The 16,157-nt window shown below is 52.3% G+C and overlaps 1 gene segment (V, D, J or C); it reads left to right on the top strand.

The window, feature by feature from the left end:
• The first annotated feature begins 1,475 nt into the window (after positions 1 to 1,475).
• Positions 1,476 to 9,764, top strand: LOC126015657 (Ig mu chain C region-like). The segment is given in 5 exon segments: positions 1,476 to 1,517; positions 8,132 to 8,449; positions 8,541 to 8,885; positions 8,966 to 9,283; positions 9,370 to 9,764. Coding segments are annotated over 5 exon segments (1,395 nt in total).
• Positions 9,765 to 16,157: the final 6,393 nt, after the last annotated feature.

Raw genomic sequence — 16,157 nt, 5'->3', positions numbered from 1 at the left:
ATCTGCCAAGCCACGTCCTGCTGAGTCATCTGGGCATCTCCTTCCCCCAGTATGGAAGAGAATGGAGATACACGGGAGGTACTTCCTGAGGCCCCTCAGAGGGGCAGGGAAGCTGTAGGAAGGCTCCAGAAAGGGCACAGGCAGGCTCTAACACGCCCTCCACTGTGGTCAGCAGCTCCAGCAAGAGGGACCTTGACTCAGGCACTGTGGTCCTGGGCACAGCCATACAGCTACCTGCTCTTCCGCTGTTCCATCCCTTGGCTTCCTTGCACAAGGTCCCCTCTCTGCCCACCCCCTGCTGATAGCTCCTGCTGAATGTCACATCTTGCACCATAAGGCAGGGGTAGAGAGAAGAGCCCCCATGCACTCATTGTGACCTCCCCTGACCTTCTTCGTTTCTCTCGACCTCTCTTGATGTCCCCTGACCTCTCTGGCCTCCTTTAGTCTCCCCTGCCATCCCCTGCCATCCCCTACCCTCTCCTGACCTTCCTTGATTTCCCCTGATTTTACCCAGCATCCTCTGGCTCCCCTGGCCTCTTCTGGCCTCCCTTGACCTCTCCTAACCTCCCCTGGCCTCCCCTGATCTCCCCTGGCCTTCCCTGATCTCCTTTCATCTCCCTTGACCTCCCATGGCCTCCTCTTGGCCTCCCCTGACCTTCCCTTGATCTCCACTGACCTATGGCCTCCCCTGACCTACCCTAACCTCTCTGGTTCCTTGACCTCCGTTTGTCTTCCCTGATCTCCCTTGGCCTCTCCTGACATCCCTGACTTTTCCTGACCTCCTCTGACATCCCCTGACCTTCTCTGATATCCCTTGACCTCCCCTGGCCTCCCTGATGTCCCTTGGCCTCCTCTGGTCTCCCTGACTTCCCTGGCCTCTCGACCTCCCCTGATTTCCCCTGACCTTCCTGACCTCCCCTGGCCTGCCATGGCAGACAGATGAGCAGAGCCAAGAGCCCTCCCAGCCCCTGAGGCCCCTCCCCAGCCAGGGGCCAGGCAGAGAAGGGCCTCACAGGGCTTCACTGTGAAGGTTTTGGCTGAGCTGGGTACAATGGCGTTACCTGGGACATAGTGATTAATGGAGTTACAGAAACCCACAGGTCACATAGTCAAGGAGTGAGCAGAGTTAGGCCCTGGGGAGGGCAGGATGTGTGGGCCCAGCCTGACCCCAGAGAATGCATCAGGATGGGCAACTGGCAAAGCCCTAGGGAACACGCGCTATGGGGAGAGGGAAAGGGCTGAAGACTGGATGTTCCCCAGGCAGAGACAAGACTTGGCTGTTGGAGTTTCTGAGGCAGCTACCCCGACCTGACTCACTGTGCTTATGACTACTTCGACTACTGGGGCCAAGGGACTTTGCTGACCGTCTCCTCAGGTGAGTGTTCCTGTGGCAGTGGGCTTGGGTGTGTCAGGGGTCTCGGGCCTGCTGGGGTTTTTGTGCAGCCACCCGTGGGGTCTGCATCAGTGTGATTACTTTGATATCTGGGGCCAAGGAACCATGGTCACCGTCTCCTCAGGTGAGTCCTCATCTCCTCTCTCTCCTCTATCTCTCCAGCATTTTAATTGCTATTTGGGGGAAATGTGAAGATTCTGGGTCTGGGGTCCAGGTAGGATCTGGCAGCGGCTGGGTGGGAGGCAGCCCTGGGACAATGCAGAACCATCTCGGGGCCTGCCCAGTCCACTCTGTGCCATCCCGGGGCTCGGACCACTATCCTCTCTGCCAACTTTGGGGTGTCCCAGTCACTGAGGGTCCTGGAGGCCAGGAGAAGAGTTGGACCCCAGGGAATTTCTCTAAGTCAGATCTTTGGGGCAAGGTGCCCACAAGTCTGGAGCCTCACTGGGACTCTGGTTCTCCTGCCCGGGGAAACCAGTCATTTGGTTATGGGCTTCTGAGGTGCCAAGCCAGATGAAAGTTTCAGCAAAGGGGCTGAGCATGACCCCCCCCCCAAATACTGGCTGGAATCTTAGCCCAATTTTTGTGGTACAAAGACAAAATTTTCCCCACTGTGACTACGGTTTGAATTTGTGGGGCCAAGGAACCCTGCTGACCGTCTCCTCAGGTAAGAAAAATTCTTGGGGCCTCTTTGTTCTGCTCCTGTAGGGGGTCTTCCAAGCTGCCAAAGCCTTGGGGTGTGTCTGTCAGGTTTGGGGGGGTCAGACAGACTGGATTGGAGATATAGGGATAAAGAGTCAAAGAGATCTGAGAGCATGTATGTTTGCTGAGACTTTTCAACAAGTGCCTGAAGTCAGTCAAGCTGTGTGGCAGTGAAATGGGGGGCCCCCGGCTAGGAGAGTGACCACAGACTTAGGACCCTCTGACCTCAGCCCCTGTGTGCAGGGGAATGGCCAGGGTAATAGCGGCTGATCTCAGGACGTGTTTGGAAGGGGCAGTTGAGGGAAGAGGCAGTAGGTGAGATGTGTGCTTTGAAAGGTGACACAGCCAGGACAATTATCTTTGCATTAGCCCAATGATAAGTTCTAACTGCCAGTCTGCCACTTGGCCACTTTGATCAGCTCAATTTTCCAGGCGGGCAAGGAGGCTGTTGTGTTAGCCTGAGGGGTGCAGCCTGCAGGTGGCCGGAAGCAGAGTCTATTTGGGGAAGCAAGAAAACAGAATTAGTGACTGTGGTCCGAGGGGATTTCCGGGGACTTGGGCCAACAAACCTGAAAGTGTCTAGCTAAGAAAAACACCACCTGGGTGATTTGCATTTCTGAAATAAGGCCGCGTTGCTGACCAAAACTTCTCACTTCCTTTTTTAGCTATTCAAACTGAATTAATTGTTCAGTCATAGTCTAGTGGTTTCTAATTTGTTCTAATTTGTTCAGATTTTATAAACTTTTGTTTTATTTTCTGCAAAATCAACCTAAACAATTTATCAACTTCTAAGCAATTTATCAATTTACCCACTTTTTTTTTTATTTGGGGCCCAACCACACTCAGGTATTATTTCTGGTTTTGTGCTCAGGAATTACTCCTGATAGTGCTTGGGGGACCCTATGGAATGCCAAGGATTGAACCCAGGTCAGCCGCATGGAAGTCAAACTTCCTCCTCTCTGTGCTTTTGCTCTGGCCCTCAATTCACCCACTTTTATTTCTCTTCCACTATAGATACTTGGTATTGAAATAATTAAACAGTCTTCTGACTATTTCTCAGAGCCACACCTGAGTTTTTTTAAGCTGCTTTTTCTTCCATTGACCTGGGTTTCAGGCTCTTCCCATGCCCACAGTGGGTGCCTTTGCCATAAGTTCAGGGCAGTGTGCAGAGACATAGAGGAGCCCACCGCAGCAGCCTCCAGACCCTTTTTTGTGTGGGGCTCAGTGTGGGTTTGGAACAGGAGGCATGTGGGTGCTGGGTCATTTCTGGGAAGCTGCCTCTGAGCATCAGAGAAAGCCTGTAGGGTGTGGAAGCCCAGAGATCGGGTTTTCTCCAACTTGTGATCTGCTGGCCTCACCGTGGCTTGGTGGCAGGCATGAGGGTGCTTTGGGGCAGCAGCAGTGCTGGGCCTTTTGATGACTAGAGAATAGAAAGACCTTCATGTGGGAGCCCCTGGGAGCCTTGATGGGCCACAGAAATAGAACTTCCCCTTCTTAGAGAAGTGGTAGGAGCATCTTTCTTGTAGGCTGATTCTGTGTTTGGGGCATTTGAATTCAATGACTCCAAGCAGCCTTGGAGGCCAAATGTGGTTCTTCTTATAATGAATATTTTAGCTGAAAGAGACTGACGGATACGGAGGATCTGCTTTTGGCTCAGAGGGAAGGCCTGGCTAGGGCTGACTCTGGGACTGGCTCTGAGGCTGGCAAGCACCATCCCTAGATCCCTGCAGACACTTCCATGGAATTGGAGTGTCCTGGGAGTATTCAAGGATAGTTATGATTCAAATGTTTTGAAGCCTAAAGCCAATGGCAAGGTAATGAGGCACCAAGTGGAGAGCAAAGAGACAGACAGGCAGATGGAAGCATAGGCCATGGCCTCAGAAGATGTTTACTGAGGGCCTCAGGCCCTGACATCCACAGCAACTGGAATGAGGTGGAAGGACCCAAAGAGCAGCTCTGAGGAGGGTAAGTTGAACTGGGCTGAAAGCTGAGCTAGGCTGAGCTGGGTTGAGCTAGTTGAGCTGAGCTGGGCTTTCTTGGGCTGAGCCAGGCTGTATTGAGCTGGACTGAGCTGGTTTGAGTTAGGCTGAGCTAGGCTGAGTAGGGCTGAGCAGGACAGATTGAGCTGAGCTGGACTGAGCTTGGCTGAACTACCTGGACTGAGCTGCATAAACTTAGTTGGCTGAGCTGGCTGAGCTAGCTGGGCTGAGCTGCATGAGCTTCGTTGGCTGAGCTGGCTAAGCAGAGTGGGGCTAAACTGGGCTGAGCAGGGTGAGCTGAGCTGGGCTGAGCTGAGTGAGCTGGGCTGGGCTGAGCTGGGCTGAGCTGGGTAATATGAGCTGGGCTGAGCTGGGAGAGCTGAGCTGGGCTGAGCTGGGAGAGCTGAGCTGGGCTGAGCTGGGTGAGCTGAGCTGGGCTGAGCTTAGTTGGGTGAGCTGAGCTGAGTGAGCTGGGGTGGGTAAGCTGAGATCCACTGAATGGGTGAGCTGAGCTGGGCTAAGCTGGGCTGAGCTGGGTAAGCTGAGTTGGGCTGAGCTAGGCTAGGCTGAAGTGGGATAGCTGAGCTGGGCTGAGCTGGGTGAGCTGAGCTGGGCTGAGCTTAGTTGGGTGAGCTGAGCTGGGTGAGCTGAGCTGGGCTGGGCTGAGCTTAGTTGGGTGAGCTGAGCTGAGTGAGCTAGGCTAGGCTGAGCTGGGTGACCTGAGCTGGGCCAAGCAGGGCTGAGCTAGGCTAGGCTGAGCTGGGAGAGCTGAGCTGGACTGAGCTGGGTGAGCTGAGCCGAGCTGGATGAGCTGGGTGAGTGAAGCTGGGCTGAGCTGGGTGAGCTGGGCTGAGCTGAGCTGGGCTGAGCTGGGAGAGCTAAGTTGGGCTGAGCTGGGTGAGCTGGGCTGAGCTGGGTGAGTGGAGCTGGGCTGAGCTGGGCTGAGCTGGGCTGAGCTGAGCTGGGAGAGCTGAGCTGGGAGAGCTGAGCTGGGTGAGCTGAGCTGGGCTGAGCTGGGTGAGCTGGGTGAGCTGGGCTGAGCTGGGCTGAGCGGAGCTGGGCTGAGCTGGGCTGAGCTGGGCTGAGCTGAGCTGGGAGAGCTGAGCTGGGAGAGCTGAGCTGGGCTGAGCTGGGTGAGCTGGGCTGAGCTGGGTGAGCTGGGCTGAGCTGGGTGAGCTGGGCTGGGCTGAGCTGGGCTGAGCTGGGCTGAGCTGAGCTGAGCCGAGCAGGGCTGAGCTAGGCTAGGCTGAGCTGGGAGAGCTGAGCTGGGCTGAGCTGGGCTGATCTGGGTGAGCTGGGCTGAGCTGGGTGAGCTGGGCTGAGCTGAGCTGGGCTGAGCTGGGAGAGCTGAGCAGGGCTACAGCTGAGCTAGGCTGAGCTGGGCTGAGCTAGGCTAGGCTGAGCTGGGCTGAGCTAGCTAGGCTGAGCTGGGAGAGCTGAGCTGGGCTGAGCTGGGTGAGCTGAGCTGAGCTGAGCTGTGCTGAGCTAGGCTAGGCTGAGCTGGGAGAGCTGAGCTGGGCTGAGCTGGGTGAGCTGGGCTGAGCTGAGCTGTGCTGAGCTGGGAGAGCTGAGCTGGGCTGAGCTGGAAGAGCTGAGCTGAGCTGGGCTGAGCTGGGTGAGCTGAGCTGAGCTGAGCTGGCTGAGCTAGGCTAGGCTGAGCTGGGAGAGCTGAGCTGGGCTGAGCTGGGCTGAGCTGGGTGAGCTGAGCTGGCTGAGCTGTGCTGAGCTAGGCTAGGCTGAGCTGGGAGAGCTGAGCTGGGCTGAGCTGGGTGAGCTGGGCTGAGCTGAGCTGTGCTGAGCTGGGAGAGCTGAGCTGGGCTGAGCTGGGTGAGCTGGGCTGAGCTGAGCTGTGCTGAGCTGGGAGAGCTGAGCGGCTAGGCTGAGCTGGGAGAGCTGAGCTGGGCTGAGCTGGGTGAGCTGGGCTGAGCTGAGCTGTGCTGAGCTGGGAGAGCTGAGCTGGAATGAGCTGGAAGAGCTGAGCTGAGCTGGGAGAGCTGAGCTGGGCTGAGCTGGGAGAGCTGAGCTGGGTGAGCTGAGCTGGACTGAGCTGGGCTGAGCTGGGTGAGCTGGGTTGAGCTGGGTGAGTGGAGCTGGGCTGAGCTGGGTAAGCTGGGCTGAGCTGGGAGAGCTGGGAGAGCTGAGCTGGGCTGAGCTGGGCTAGGCTGAGCTGGGTGACGAGCTGGGCTGAACTGGGCTGAGCTAGGTGAGCTGGACTGAGCTGAGCTGAGCTGGGCTGAGCTGGTGAGCTGGACTGAGCTGAGCTGGGCTGAGCTGGCTGGGCTGAGCTGGGCTGAGCTGGGAGAGCTGAACTGGGCTGAGCTGGGCTGAGCTGGGTGAGCCGAGCTGAACTGGGCTGAGCTAGGAGAGCTGAGCTGGGCTGAGCTGGGTTGAACTGGACTGAGCTGGATGTACTGGGCTGGGCTGAGCTGGATGAACTGGGCTGGGCTGAGCTCGGTGAGCTAGGCTGGGCTGAGCTGGGCTGAGCTGGATGAGCTGAGCTGGACTGAACTGAGTTGAACTGGGCTGAGCTGGGCTGAGCTGGGTGAGCTGAGCTGGGCAGTGCTGAGCTGAGCCAAACTGGACTAGACTCAGTGAACTGAGTTGGGTGAGTTGAGCTGGGCTGAATGGGGCTGAGCTGAGCTGGGTGAGCTGAGCTAGGCTGAGCTGGGCTGAACTGGACTAGGTTAGTGTGCTGAGCCAGGCTGAGTGGGCTACACTGGACTATGCTGGGTGAGCTGAGCTGAGCTGAGCTGGGTTGAAATGGGCTGGGCTGGGCTGAGCTGAGCTGGGTTGAGTTGGACTGAACTGGTTGAGCTGAGCTGGGTGAGCTAAGCTGAGCTGGGCTGGTTAAGTAAAATTGGTTTGAGCTGTGTGATGAAACTGCTCTGAGCTTAGCTGAGCTGTTCTAGGTTGAATCTGGCTTAGCTTGGCAAAAGAGCTGGACTAGAATGGACTAAACTGAGCTGAATTGGATTCATCTGGACTGTAGTGGATGCGCTGGGCTGACCCACACTGGTTTTGCTGGACTGAGCACAGTGAGCTGATCTGGGCTAAGCAGAAAAGAGCTCGAAAGGTTAAGCTGAGCTAAACTGAACAATCTAGGGGAGCTGGATGGGGCTGGATTGAACCCTTAGTTTTAGCTCATTCAAGCTGAACTGTTCTACACTAATAAACCTGAGATGAGCAGATCAGACTAAACTAGACTGAATCTGTTTGTCTGGCCTGAACTGGACTGAACTGGGCTCATCTGGGCTGAAATCCTGAGCTAGGCTGAACTGAGCTAAGCTGACCCAAGCTGGCAGTGCTGAGGCAGCCGAGCTGGGCTCTGAGATCAGCACATCATTGGGCTGAACATGCACACGGGCCCTGCAGGCTTCCCGTTGCACTTGGACAAACCATGATGCACATAGCAGCAGGGCTCAGAGGTCTAATCCCGTGTGGGGGTCTTGTGACATCTATTGGGCCAGAGTCTTAAAGGTAGAATCAAGAGATGTTTCCATAAGGTATTTTGTAAGGACATGATACAAGCACCCTGAGTGGCCCCCTTTGGAGATAACTCAGTGCTCAATGCATCCAGAAAGCCTGACAACTGACCCATGCCATGGCCAGCCATGCCTGGAGGAAAATTCTGCAGAAGGAAATGGATGTTTTATTTTGAGATGATTTTCTCTGCACTGCACAATCTTTAATTTTTAACCCTGCTGCCACTCTCCTAGTGCAAGGACCTATTCTTGAGCCTTCTGTGTAGGTGGAGGGACTGTCTCCTGACTCCCTGATGCACAGTATGGGGAAGGGGTTTGAACTGGCCAGCTGTGTTGGGGGTTGGGGCCTTCTAAGTCCTATGTGACCAGGTGAAGTGACCATTGATTGCAGTCCTGCAGTTCTGGGAGTGGGCCAGGCCAACCAGTGATGCTGGGGAGTTCCAGGGTGTCAGTTGGTGATGCTGAAAGGAACCACATAGTACTCAAGACCTAACCACAGTGCCGTGGCAGGGGGCAGAGCCTTGGGTCTGCCCTCATGCAGAACCTTCTCCCTTTTCTCCCTCATGACTCCCCAGAGTCCAGCTCAGCTCCACTCCTCTTCCCTCTTGTCTCCTGTGATTCGTCACTGCCGGATGAGACACAAGTGACCCTGGGCTGTCTGGCCCGTAACTTTTTGCCCCTGCCCATCACCTTCTCCTGGAAATTCAAGAACAGCTCCAGCATCAGCAGCCAGAACATCTACAGTTTCCCTGAGGTCCTCACCGGTGGCAAGTACATGGCCACATCCCAGGTGCTGCTGCCATCCATGGCCGTCCTGCAGAGCACCGATGATTACATAACGTGCCATACCAAGCACGTCACAGGGGACAAAGAAAAGAACGTGCATCTACAAGGTGAGCCCCTAGAGCAGGCACCAAGTTCCTGGGTCCTCCCTGGTTGCCTGAGGGACCCCCACCAAGTTGACACTCCATGTTCTCACCACAGTCATCCCAGAGCTGCCCCCGAATGTGAGCGTCTTCATCCCACCCCGAAACTCCTTCTCCGGCAACCACCCACGCACGTCCCAGCTTATCTGTCAGGCCTCCGGCTTCAGTCCCCGCACCATCGTCATGTCCTGGTTGCAGAGGGGTGAACCGGTGCAGCCCAGCTTAGTGTCGACCAGTGCTGTGGAGGCTGAGCCCAAGGGCTCGGGGCCCACTACCTTCAGGGTCATCAGCAGACTGACCATCACCGAGAATGAATGGCTCAGCCAGAAAGAGTTCACCTGCCAAGCACTCCACAAGGGCCTCACCTACCAGAAGAATGTGTCATCTGTGTGCATGGGCGATGGTGAGTCCCACTGTCCCCTGGGAGGATGGGTGGGGATCATGTGCGATGGCCATTGAGTGCATCCTCTCTCCTGCCTCCAGACACTTCCACCGGAATCAGTGTGTTCCTGCTGCCCCCCTCCTTTGCCAACATCTTCCTCACCCAGTCGGCCCAGCTGACCTGCCTGGTCACGGGGCTGGCCACCTACAACAGCCTGGATATCTCATGGAGCCGCCAGAATGGGGAAGCCCTGGAGACACACGTCAACATCTCCGAGAGTCACCCCAACTCCACCTTCACCGCCAAGGGCCACGCCAGCGTGTGCCGCGAGGACTGGGAGTCAGGGGAGAAGTTCACGTGCACTGTGCAGCACTCCGACCTGCCCTCACCACTGAAACAGAGCCTCTCCAGGCCCAAGAGTATGTACCTGCCTCGCCCTGCCTGTCCTGCCCTGTGCATCTCCCCAACCCAGCCCCACGACACCCACCCTGCCTTGCCTCCACAGATGTGGCGAAGCACCCGCCTTCCGTGTTCATGCTGCCACCTGCCCAGGAGCAGCTGAAGTTGCGTGAGTCTGCCTCTATCACCTGCCTGGTGAAGGACTTTTCGCCACCCGATGTTTTCGTCCAGTGGCAGCATCACGGGCAACCTGTGGACCCCAAGCATTATGTGACCAGCAACCCTACACCTGAGCCCCAGAGCCCTGGCCTCTACTTCGTCCACAGCATCCTGACGGTGAGCGAGAAGGACTGGAGCTCTGGAGAGTCCTTCTCCTGCGTCGTGGTCCACGAGGCCCTGCCCCTGTCAGTGACCGAGAAGGCTGTGGACAAGACGTCTGGTAAACCCACCCTGTACAACGTGTCTCTCGTCCTGTCTGACACCGCCAGCACCTGCTACTGACCCCACCACCCTGTCTCTGTGCATGCAAGTGAGCCAGCCCTCTGAGCTTGGCCACACAGGCTGTGAGCCACGGAATCAGAAATAAAAAGATCCGTTGAAAAGATGCTGAGTTAGCAGTGCTCACACCTGTGCTGTCCCCTGCCCTACTCCAGGCACCCAGCTTCTGGCCTCTCTTGGGACCCCCTGCTGCTTGCAGAGTGCTTGCAGCTCACAGGGCCCACTAGCTGCTCTCTCCTCTCACTGCTTTTATTGGGCACCTGGGGCCTGCCACACACAGGCACAGCAGCATGCACAAGCACACTCAGGCATGTGTATTGCATGTGTACACAAGCTAGACACACACACACTCAGAGGTGCATAGAGATTACACATTTGAACATAGACATACTTATAGAGTCATACAAGCATATGCAACAGGTGGTAGAGTTTACAGACACGCTCACATATGCACACCGATGTACTTATCTGCCCCTCACATACGTCAGCACTCATGTATGTGGAGCTTGTGTAAACAGAGTCATGTTCATAGGCACATGAAAGTCACATGTTTGATACAGATATATACAGATATGCACAGACATATGCCACTCACACTGAACACACAGACATACAACTTACACAGTAATGCAGATGCAGACCCATTTGTGTATGCACCTGTAATTCACACATGTGGGCACTGTACAGACACTCTCATATCTAGATATGTGAACTCATGCATACACATAGGCCCATGTACACATGTAAAGTACATGCATGAGTAAGACATATATGGACACAGGCATGCATGAACATGGGTGACATGACATGGGCTGATATACATGAACACAGACATGGGATCACACATGGATATAGTCTGATATGCATTCTGGGTTATGAGCTGACTCATACACAGAAACATGCCTGACAGACACATAGACTAGCCAACACACATGGACACAATGACACAGATATATGGAGTGACACACATGAACATAGCAGGCATGGACATTGTTGACACACATGGACATGAACTGGGCTGACACACATAGACACAAACTCACAGATGTGGACATGGCATGAACACTGTTGTCACACATGGATGCTGTTGGCACATGTGGACACAGACCAGTACATAATGACATGGGCTGATACACAAAGACACATACTGACATGGGCATTGTTGTCACACAGACATGCGTTGACACTCAATGAAATAGCTGATATACATGAAAAAGACTTACAGACATGGGTTGATACACATGAACGTAGACTGACACAGACCTGAGCTCACACATATGGATATAACTTGACATTATTCATGGATAGGAACTGGCTTTCACAAAGGCATAGCTGACACACATGATATAGGCTTATGTCAATGTACACACAATGGACACAATGGATACATACAGACATGGATGGACACAATGACATGGACACTGTTAACACATATAGACATGGTTAACACATATGGATACATGCTGACATGGGCACTGTTATACATGTGTTGACATACATGGACATGGGCTAACACATGGGCATGGACTGACAAACATGAACATACACTGACATGGACATTGTTAACATACCAGTTGACACAAGATACATGCTATTATGCATGAACAGACTGACATACATGGGCTCACACACATGGAAATAGCCTTATATGTGCTCATGGATATAAACTGGCTTGCACACAGAGAAATTGCTGATATACACACATGTATAAGACATGGACACAAATAACACAGAGAGACATGGACTGACACATGAACACAGGCTGACATGGACAGTGTTAATAACACACAGACATGGGTTGACACATGGATACAGGCTGACATGGATGCTATTGACATACACATGGGGTGACACTACATGTCATACCAGTGTGCACAAACATAAATCTGAGTGCATACACACACAAGCACATACACACTGCCAGTTGCTGACTATGAGAGATGCTTGCTCTCCTGAGGAGTCCTGCCCGCACTGTCCTGGACTCAAGTTCAGGTTCTGAACTCAGTCACAGGTTTTGCTTGTCTTATGTGAAATTGGGGGTTACCTGAAACCCTGCTGCAGAGTTGGGATGACCTGGGAGCCCTGCTTTGTAGTCTGGGTGATCCCATATCTCTGCTGTGTCACTGGGGCTGTGTCCATGGCCACTGACCTGGGACTGTCCAGTCAGCTGCTCAGAAAACCCTGGCTGAGCCTGGCAGCTAGTGATGGTAACAGGCCCAATGCACATTAGGAGCTGAGAACCAGTCTGGGCTTTCCTGAACACCCACATGGCCAGTGGCAGAGAGCCCAGTAGGCGAGACACAGGACTTCAGGACTTTGCCTTCAGCAGTGCTGCCCCAGAGCCATCTGACTGTCTCTCCCCCTCATGGTGGGGGGTGTGGACCCTGCCAATACCCTAAGCCTCAACCCCACATAACACCTGGACATGTTACTGGCCCAGAGTAACCAGGTGGAGCCAGCAAAGTAGGGGTGCAGAATGATTCACTCCTGCTCTTGACCAGGGTATGTGGGGGTCCTAGTCCAGTGCACCTAACCTGGGTATCTCTGCATCTGTGCTTTCCACAGCTGGGATATAGGGTAACCCTAACTCCACAGCAGAGATATGGGGTCACCCCAACTCTGCAGCAGGGTTTCAGGTAACCCCCAATTTCATATCAGGGATCTCAGCTCACCCTACCTTTCCCAGCCCTGCCATCTCTGCCCACCCTGTCCAATATCCCCTGACCCTATGTACTTTCACCCTGCAGAGAGCGAGGTAAATGCCGAGGAGGAAGGCTTCGAAAACCTGTCAGCCATGGCCTCCACCTTTATCGTGCTCTTTCTGCTGAGCCTCTTCTACAGCACCACAGTCACCCTTTTCAAGGTACACCCCAACCCAGGCTCACCTCCCCACATCCCCCAGCCCCACCCTCCGTGATGTGTCACTGTCTGTCCCTGCAGGTGAAGTGATCAGAAATTGTGACACAAGTGCAAAGGACCTGTAGTTGGGCTGTGGCCTGCATATGTCACCCACACCTGGCCTGACAGCCCTGATGATGAAGCACCATGACATGCTGTCCCTGCCCACACAACTGACTTTAAATAAACTCTCTTGCCCCCCCACTCTGCCATCCTGAGGGTCTGTGTGCCTCTCTCCTCCCACAAGCAGCCAAGGGCACAGGGGAAAGGGGGTCCCCACAGGCCTACAGGAATATCAGGTATTGAAGGAGTTGACCAGGAGCCAACTGCCAGATCTTCAAGACTCACCTTCAGGGACCTCAAATCCTGAAAGGGTCCCTTGGGGATCCATAGAGGGACCAGGGCCTGTAGGGGCTTGTGGGTAGTAGAGAATGTGGTTTGGTGAGGCACAGCAAGAGGGCAGTCAGTGCCCCTATTTGGACCATAAAGCAGGGGTCAGACAGGCCCTGACAAAACCATGTGGACAGGTGCCTATCAGGTATAATATCCACATCTCAGGGAGCCAAAATAGCCTCATGTAAGGACAGGCAACATGGGGCACTAATACCAGCCAAGGCTCTATCTTTATCTTTATCTCTGACCCCAATTCAGACTCAACAACGAAGGACCCAGAAATAAGGGCCTCAGATAGGTCAGACCCTGAGACAAAAGATCCCAGTTCAGTGAAAGCCTCAGGTAAGAAGTCTCACTCAGATCAGTAAAGGCTCACCCAGAGGACTCTCAGCTCAGATAAGGGATCCCTAATACAGATGAGTCTTATCATATTAATATATTATGATATTAAGATCATATCACATCCAGGAGGGGTATGTCACACATCAGGTAGGTTGTCCCATATTGAATAAGGGTCCCACCTTGGATAAAGGTGCCTTTCAAATAAGAGGGCCCACATCAGAATATCACATTTTGAACTTCAGATAAGGGATCTCATTTATACCATTTTCCCACTCTTTGGGGCCAGAGTAATGATATAGAAGGTAGAGTTAATCCTGGATCTAATCCCAGGCATCAAATATTGTATCCAGGGCATTATCAGGAGTAATGACTGATGCAGAGCTAGGTGGAAGGCCTGAGCATATTCACATGAGGACCTACCATCGTGCAAAAACTCCCACCCCAAATAACAGCTCTCATCTCAACTAAGGTTCCTACATGAGGAAAAGGGCCTCAGCATAGATAAGAATTCACAGGAAATATAAGGCCCAATCTAGTAAAGTGTGTCACATCATGAAAGGGACTCACCACAGACCAGGGACACGAATAATCTAGGGCCTAAACTCAGGTAAGGTGCACTTTCTCAGATAAATAGTCCCAATTAGGTAAGTGGCCCAAAATCAGATACCTCAGATAATGAGTATCACCTCAGGAAAAAGGGGCCAACTTAAGTAAAGACCACTTCAGATAGAATTCCACAACAGATAGAGGTTCCAACTAGGTAGAATCCCACCTCAAATAAAGTGCCCCATCTTAAGAAAGGAGTCCCAATCAGGTAAAAAGTCACATCTCAGGTAAAGAGTAACTCAATAAGATGTCCCAATTCAGGTTCAAAGAGTCCTTTGAACCATCTTGTTCCACCTCACAAATTAAGGAGGGAATAATGAAGGGTTCCAAGACCAGACAGTCAGATGAACATTAAGTAGAAATAAAAAAAAATTATCATACTTAAATACCAGATCCAAAGCCAATGACAACAGAATTGACCTTCAATCTGCAACATACTAGACAGAGTGGACCACTTATACTAGCAACCCGTGGGGTAAAAGAGAGATATATGGGATGCTTGCTGGGAACAGGGGTGGAGGGAGGACAACATTGGTGGTGGGAATGCCCCTGATTCAATGTCACTATGTACCTAAAAATTTACTGTGAAAGATTTGTAATCCATTTTGGTCAAAATAAAAATTAAAAAAAAAGAGTCCCGGGCCCGGAGAGATAGTACAGCGGTGTTTGCCTTGCAAGCAGCCGATCCAGGACCAAAGGTGGTTGGTTCGAATCCCGGTGTCCCATATGGTCCCCCGTGCCTGCCAGGAGCTATTTCTGAGCAGACAGCCAGGAGTAACCCCTGAGCAATGCTGGGTGTGGCCCAAAAACCAAAAAAAAAGAGTCCCATCTCAGGTAAAGTTCCCATTACCTGTGTAAGGGGTCCCACCTCAGGTAAGGAGTTCCACTGCAAGTAAAGAGTTCCACCTCATTGAAGTAAAGAGACCCTCCTGAGACAGGTTTTAACAAAGATAAGGAGTACCATCTTAAGAAAAATGTCCCACCACAATAAGGGTTCCACATCAAGTAAGTTATCCACCTCAGGTAAAGAATTTCACCTAGATAAAGAGTCCACTTTTAGGTAAGGAGTCTATCTCATATTAAGGGATCCCACTCCATGTAAGGACTCTGACTTGAGATAAAGCCTAACACTGGGCTAAGGAGAGCCACTTAAGAGATAACAACTCAGAGAAAGAGTCGCACCTCAGATAAGGGTCACAACTCAAATAAAAAAAAGTTCCCACCTTATGAAAAGAGTTTCACCTCAGATAAATTCAGAAAAAGAGTCAGACCTTAGGTAAGGGGTCACATATCAGGTTTCATATCAGTAAAGAGTCACACTGTAGGAAAAGAGTCCCACCAAAAATAAAAGGTCCCAAATCAGGTAGAGTCCTACTCCAGATAAGAGTTTCCATCTCAGGGGGGAAAAAGTCCCACTCAGGTAGAGGGTCCTCATGTAAAAAGTCCCAATTTAAGTAAGGGGTCATATCTTAGTAAAGACTTCCACTTCAGATAAGTGGTCCTAACACAGATAAAAATCTCACTTCAGGTAAAAAAAAAAATCCCACCTATGAGAGAACCTAACTCAGGAAAAGAGGTCCCATCGGAGGAAAAGAGCCTCGACTTAAGTAAGGGGTCATATCTTAGTAAAGACTCCCACTTCAGATAAGTGGTCCTAACACAGTTAAAAATCTCACTTCAGGTAAAAAAAAATCCCACCTATGAGAGAACCTAACTCAAGAAAAGAGGTCCCATCGGAGAAAAACAGCCTCAACTTAAGTAAGAGGTATATCTCAGAGAGTTGCACATCAGATCCAGAAATCCATATAAGAATTCCAACCTCAGATAAAGGACCCAAAATTAGATAAAGAGCCCCACTTCAGATAAAGTGTTCCATTTCAGGTAAAGGGTTTCACCTGAGGTAATGGATCTCACCTCAACTAAAGTGTCAGAGCCTTATGAAGTATCTCACCTCAAGTAAATTGTCCTTCCTCAAAAAAGGGGTCTCACAAAGATAAGGATTCCCATCTGATGAAAAGAGCCTCACATCAATAAGGCACCCTACCTTATATAAGGTGTCGTACATTAGGTAAGAGTCCCACAAAGGAATTTCAACTCAGGTAAGGTGTCCCACCTCAGATAAAGAATCCTATTTGAGGTAAGTGTTCCCACATAAGG

This window comes from Suncus etruscus, chromosome 8 (assembly GCF_024139225.1).
Source record: "Suncus etruscus isolate mSunEtr1 chromosome 8, mSunEtr1.pri.cur, whole genome shotgun sequence".
NCBI classification, from domain to species: Eukaryota; Metazoa; Chordata; class Mammalia; order Eulipotyphla; family Soricidae; genus Suncus; species Suncus etruscus.
Note: the sequence above shows the minus strand (reverse complement) of the source record. Positions and strands in the feature narration are given on the sequence as shown.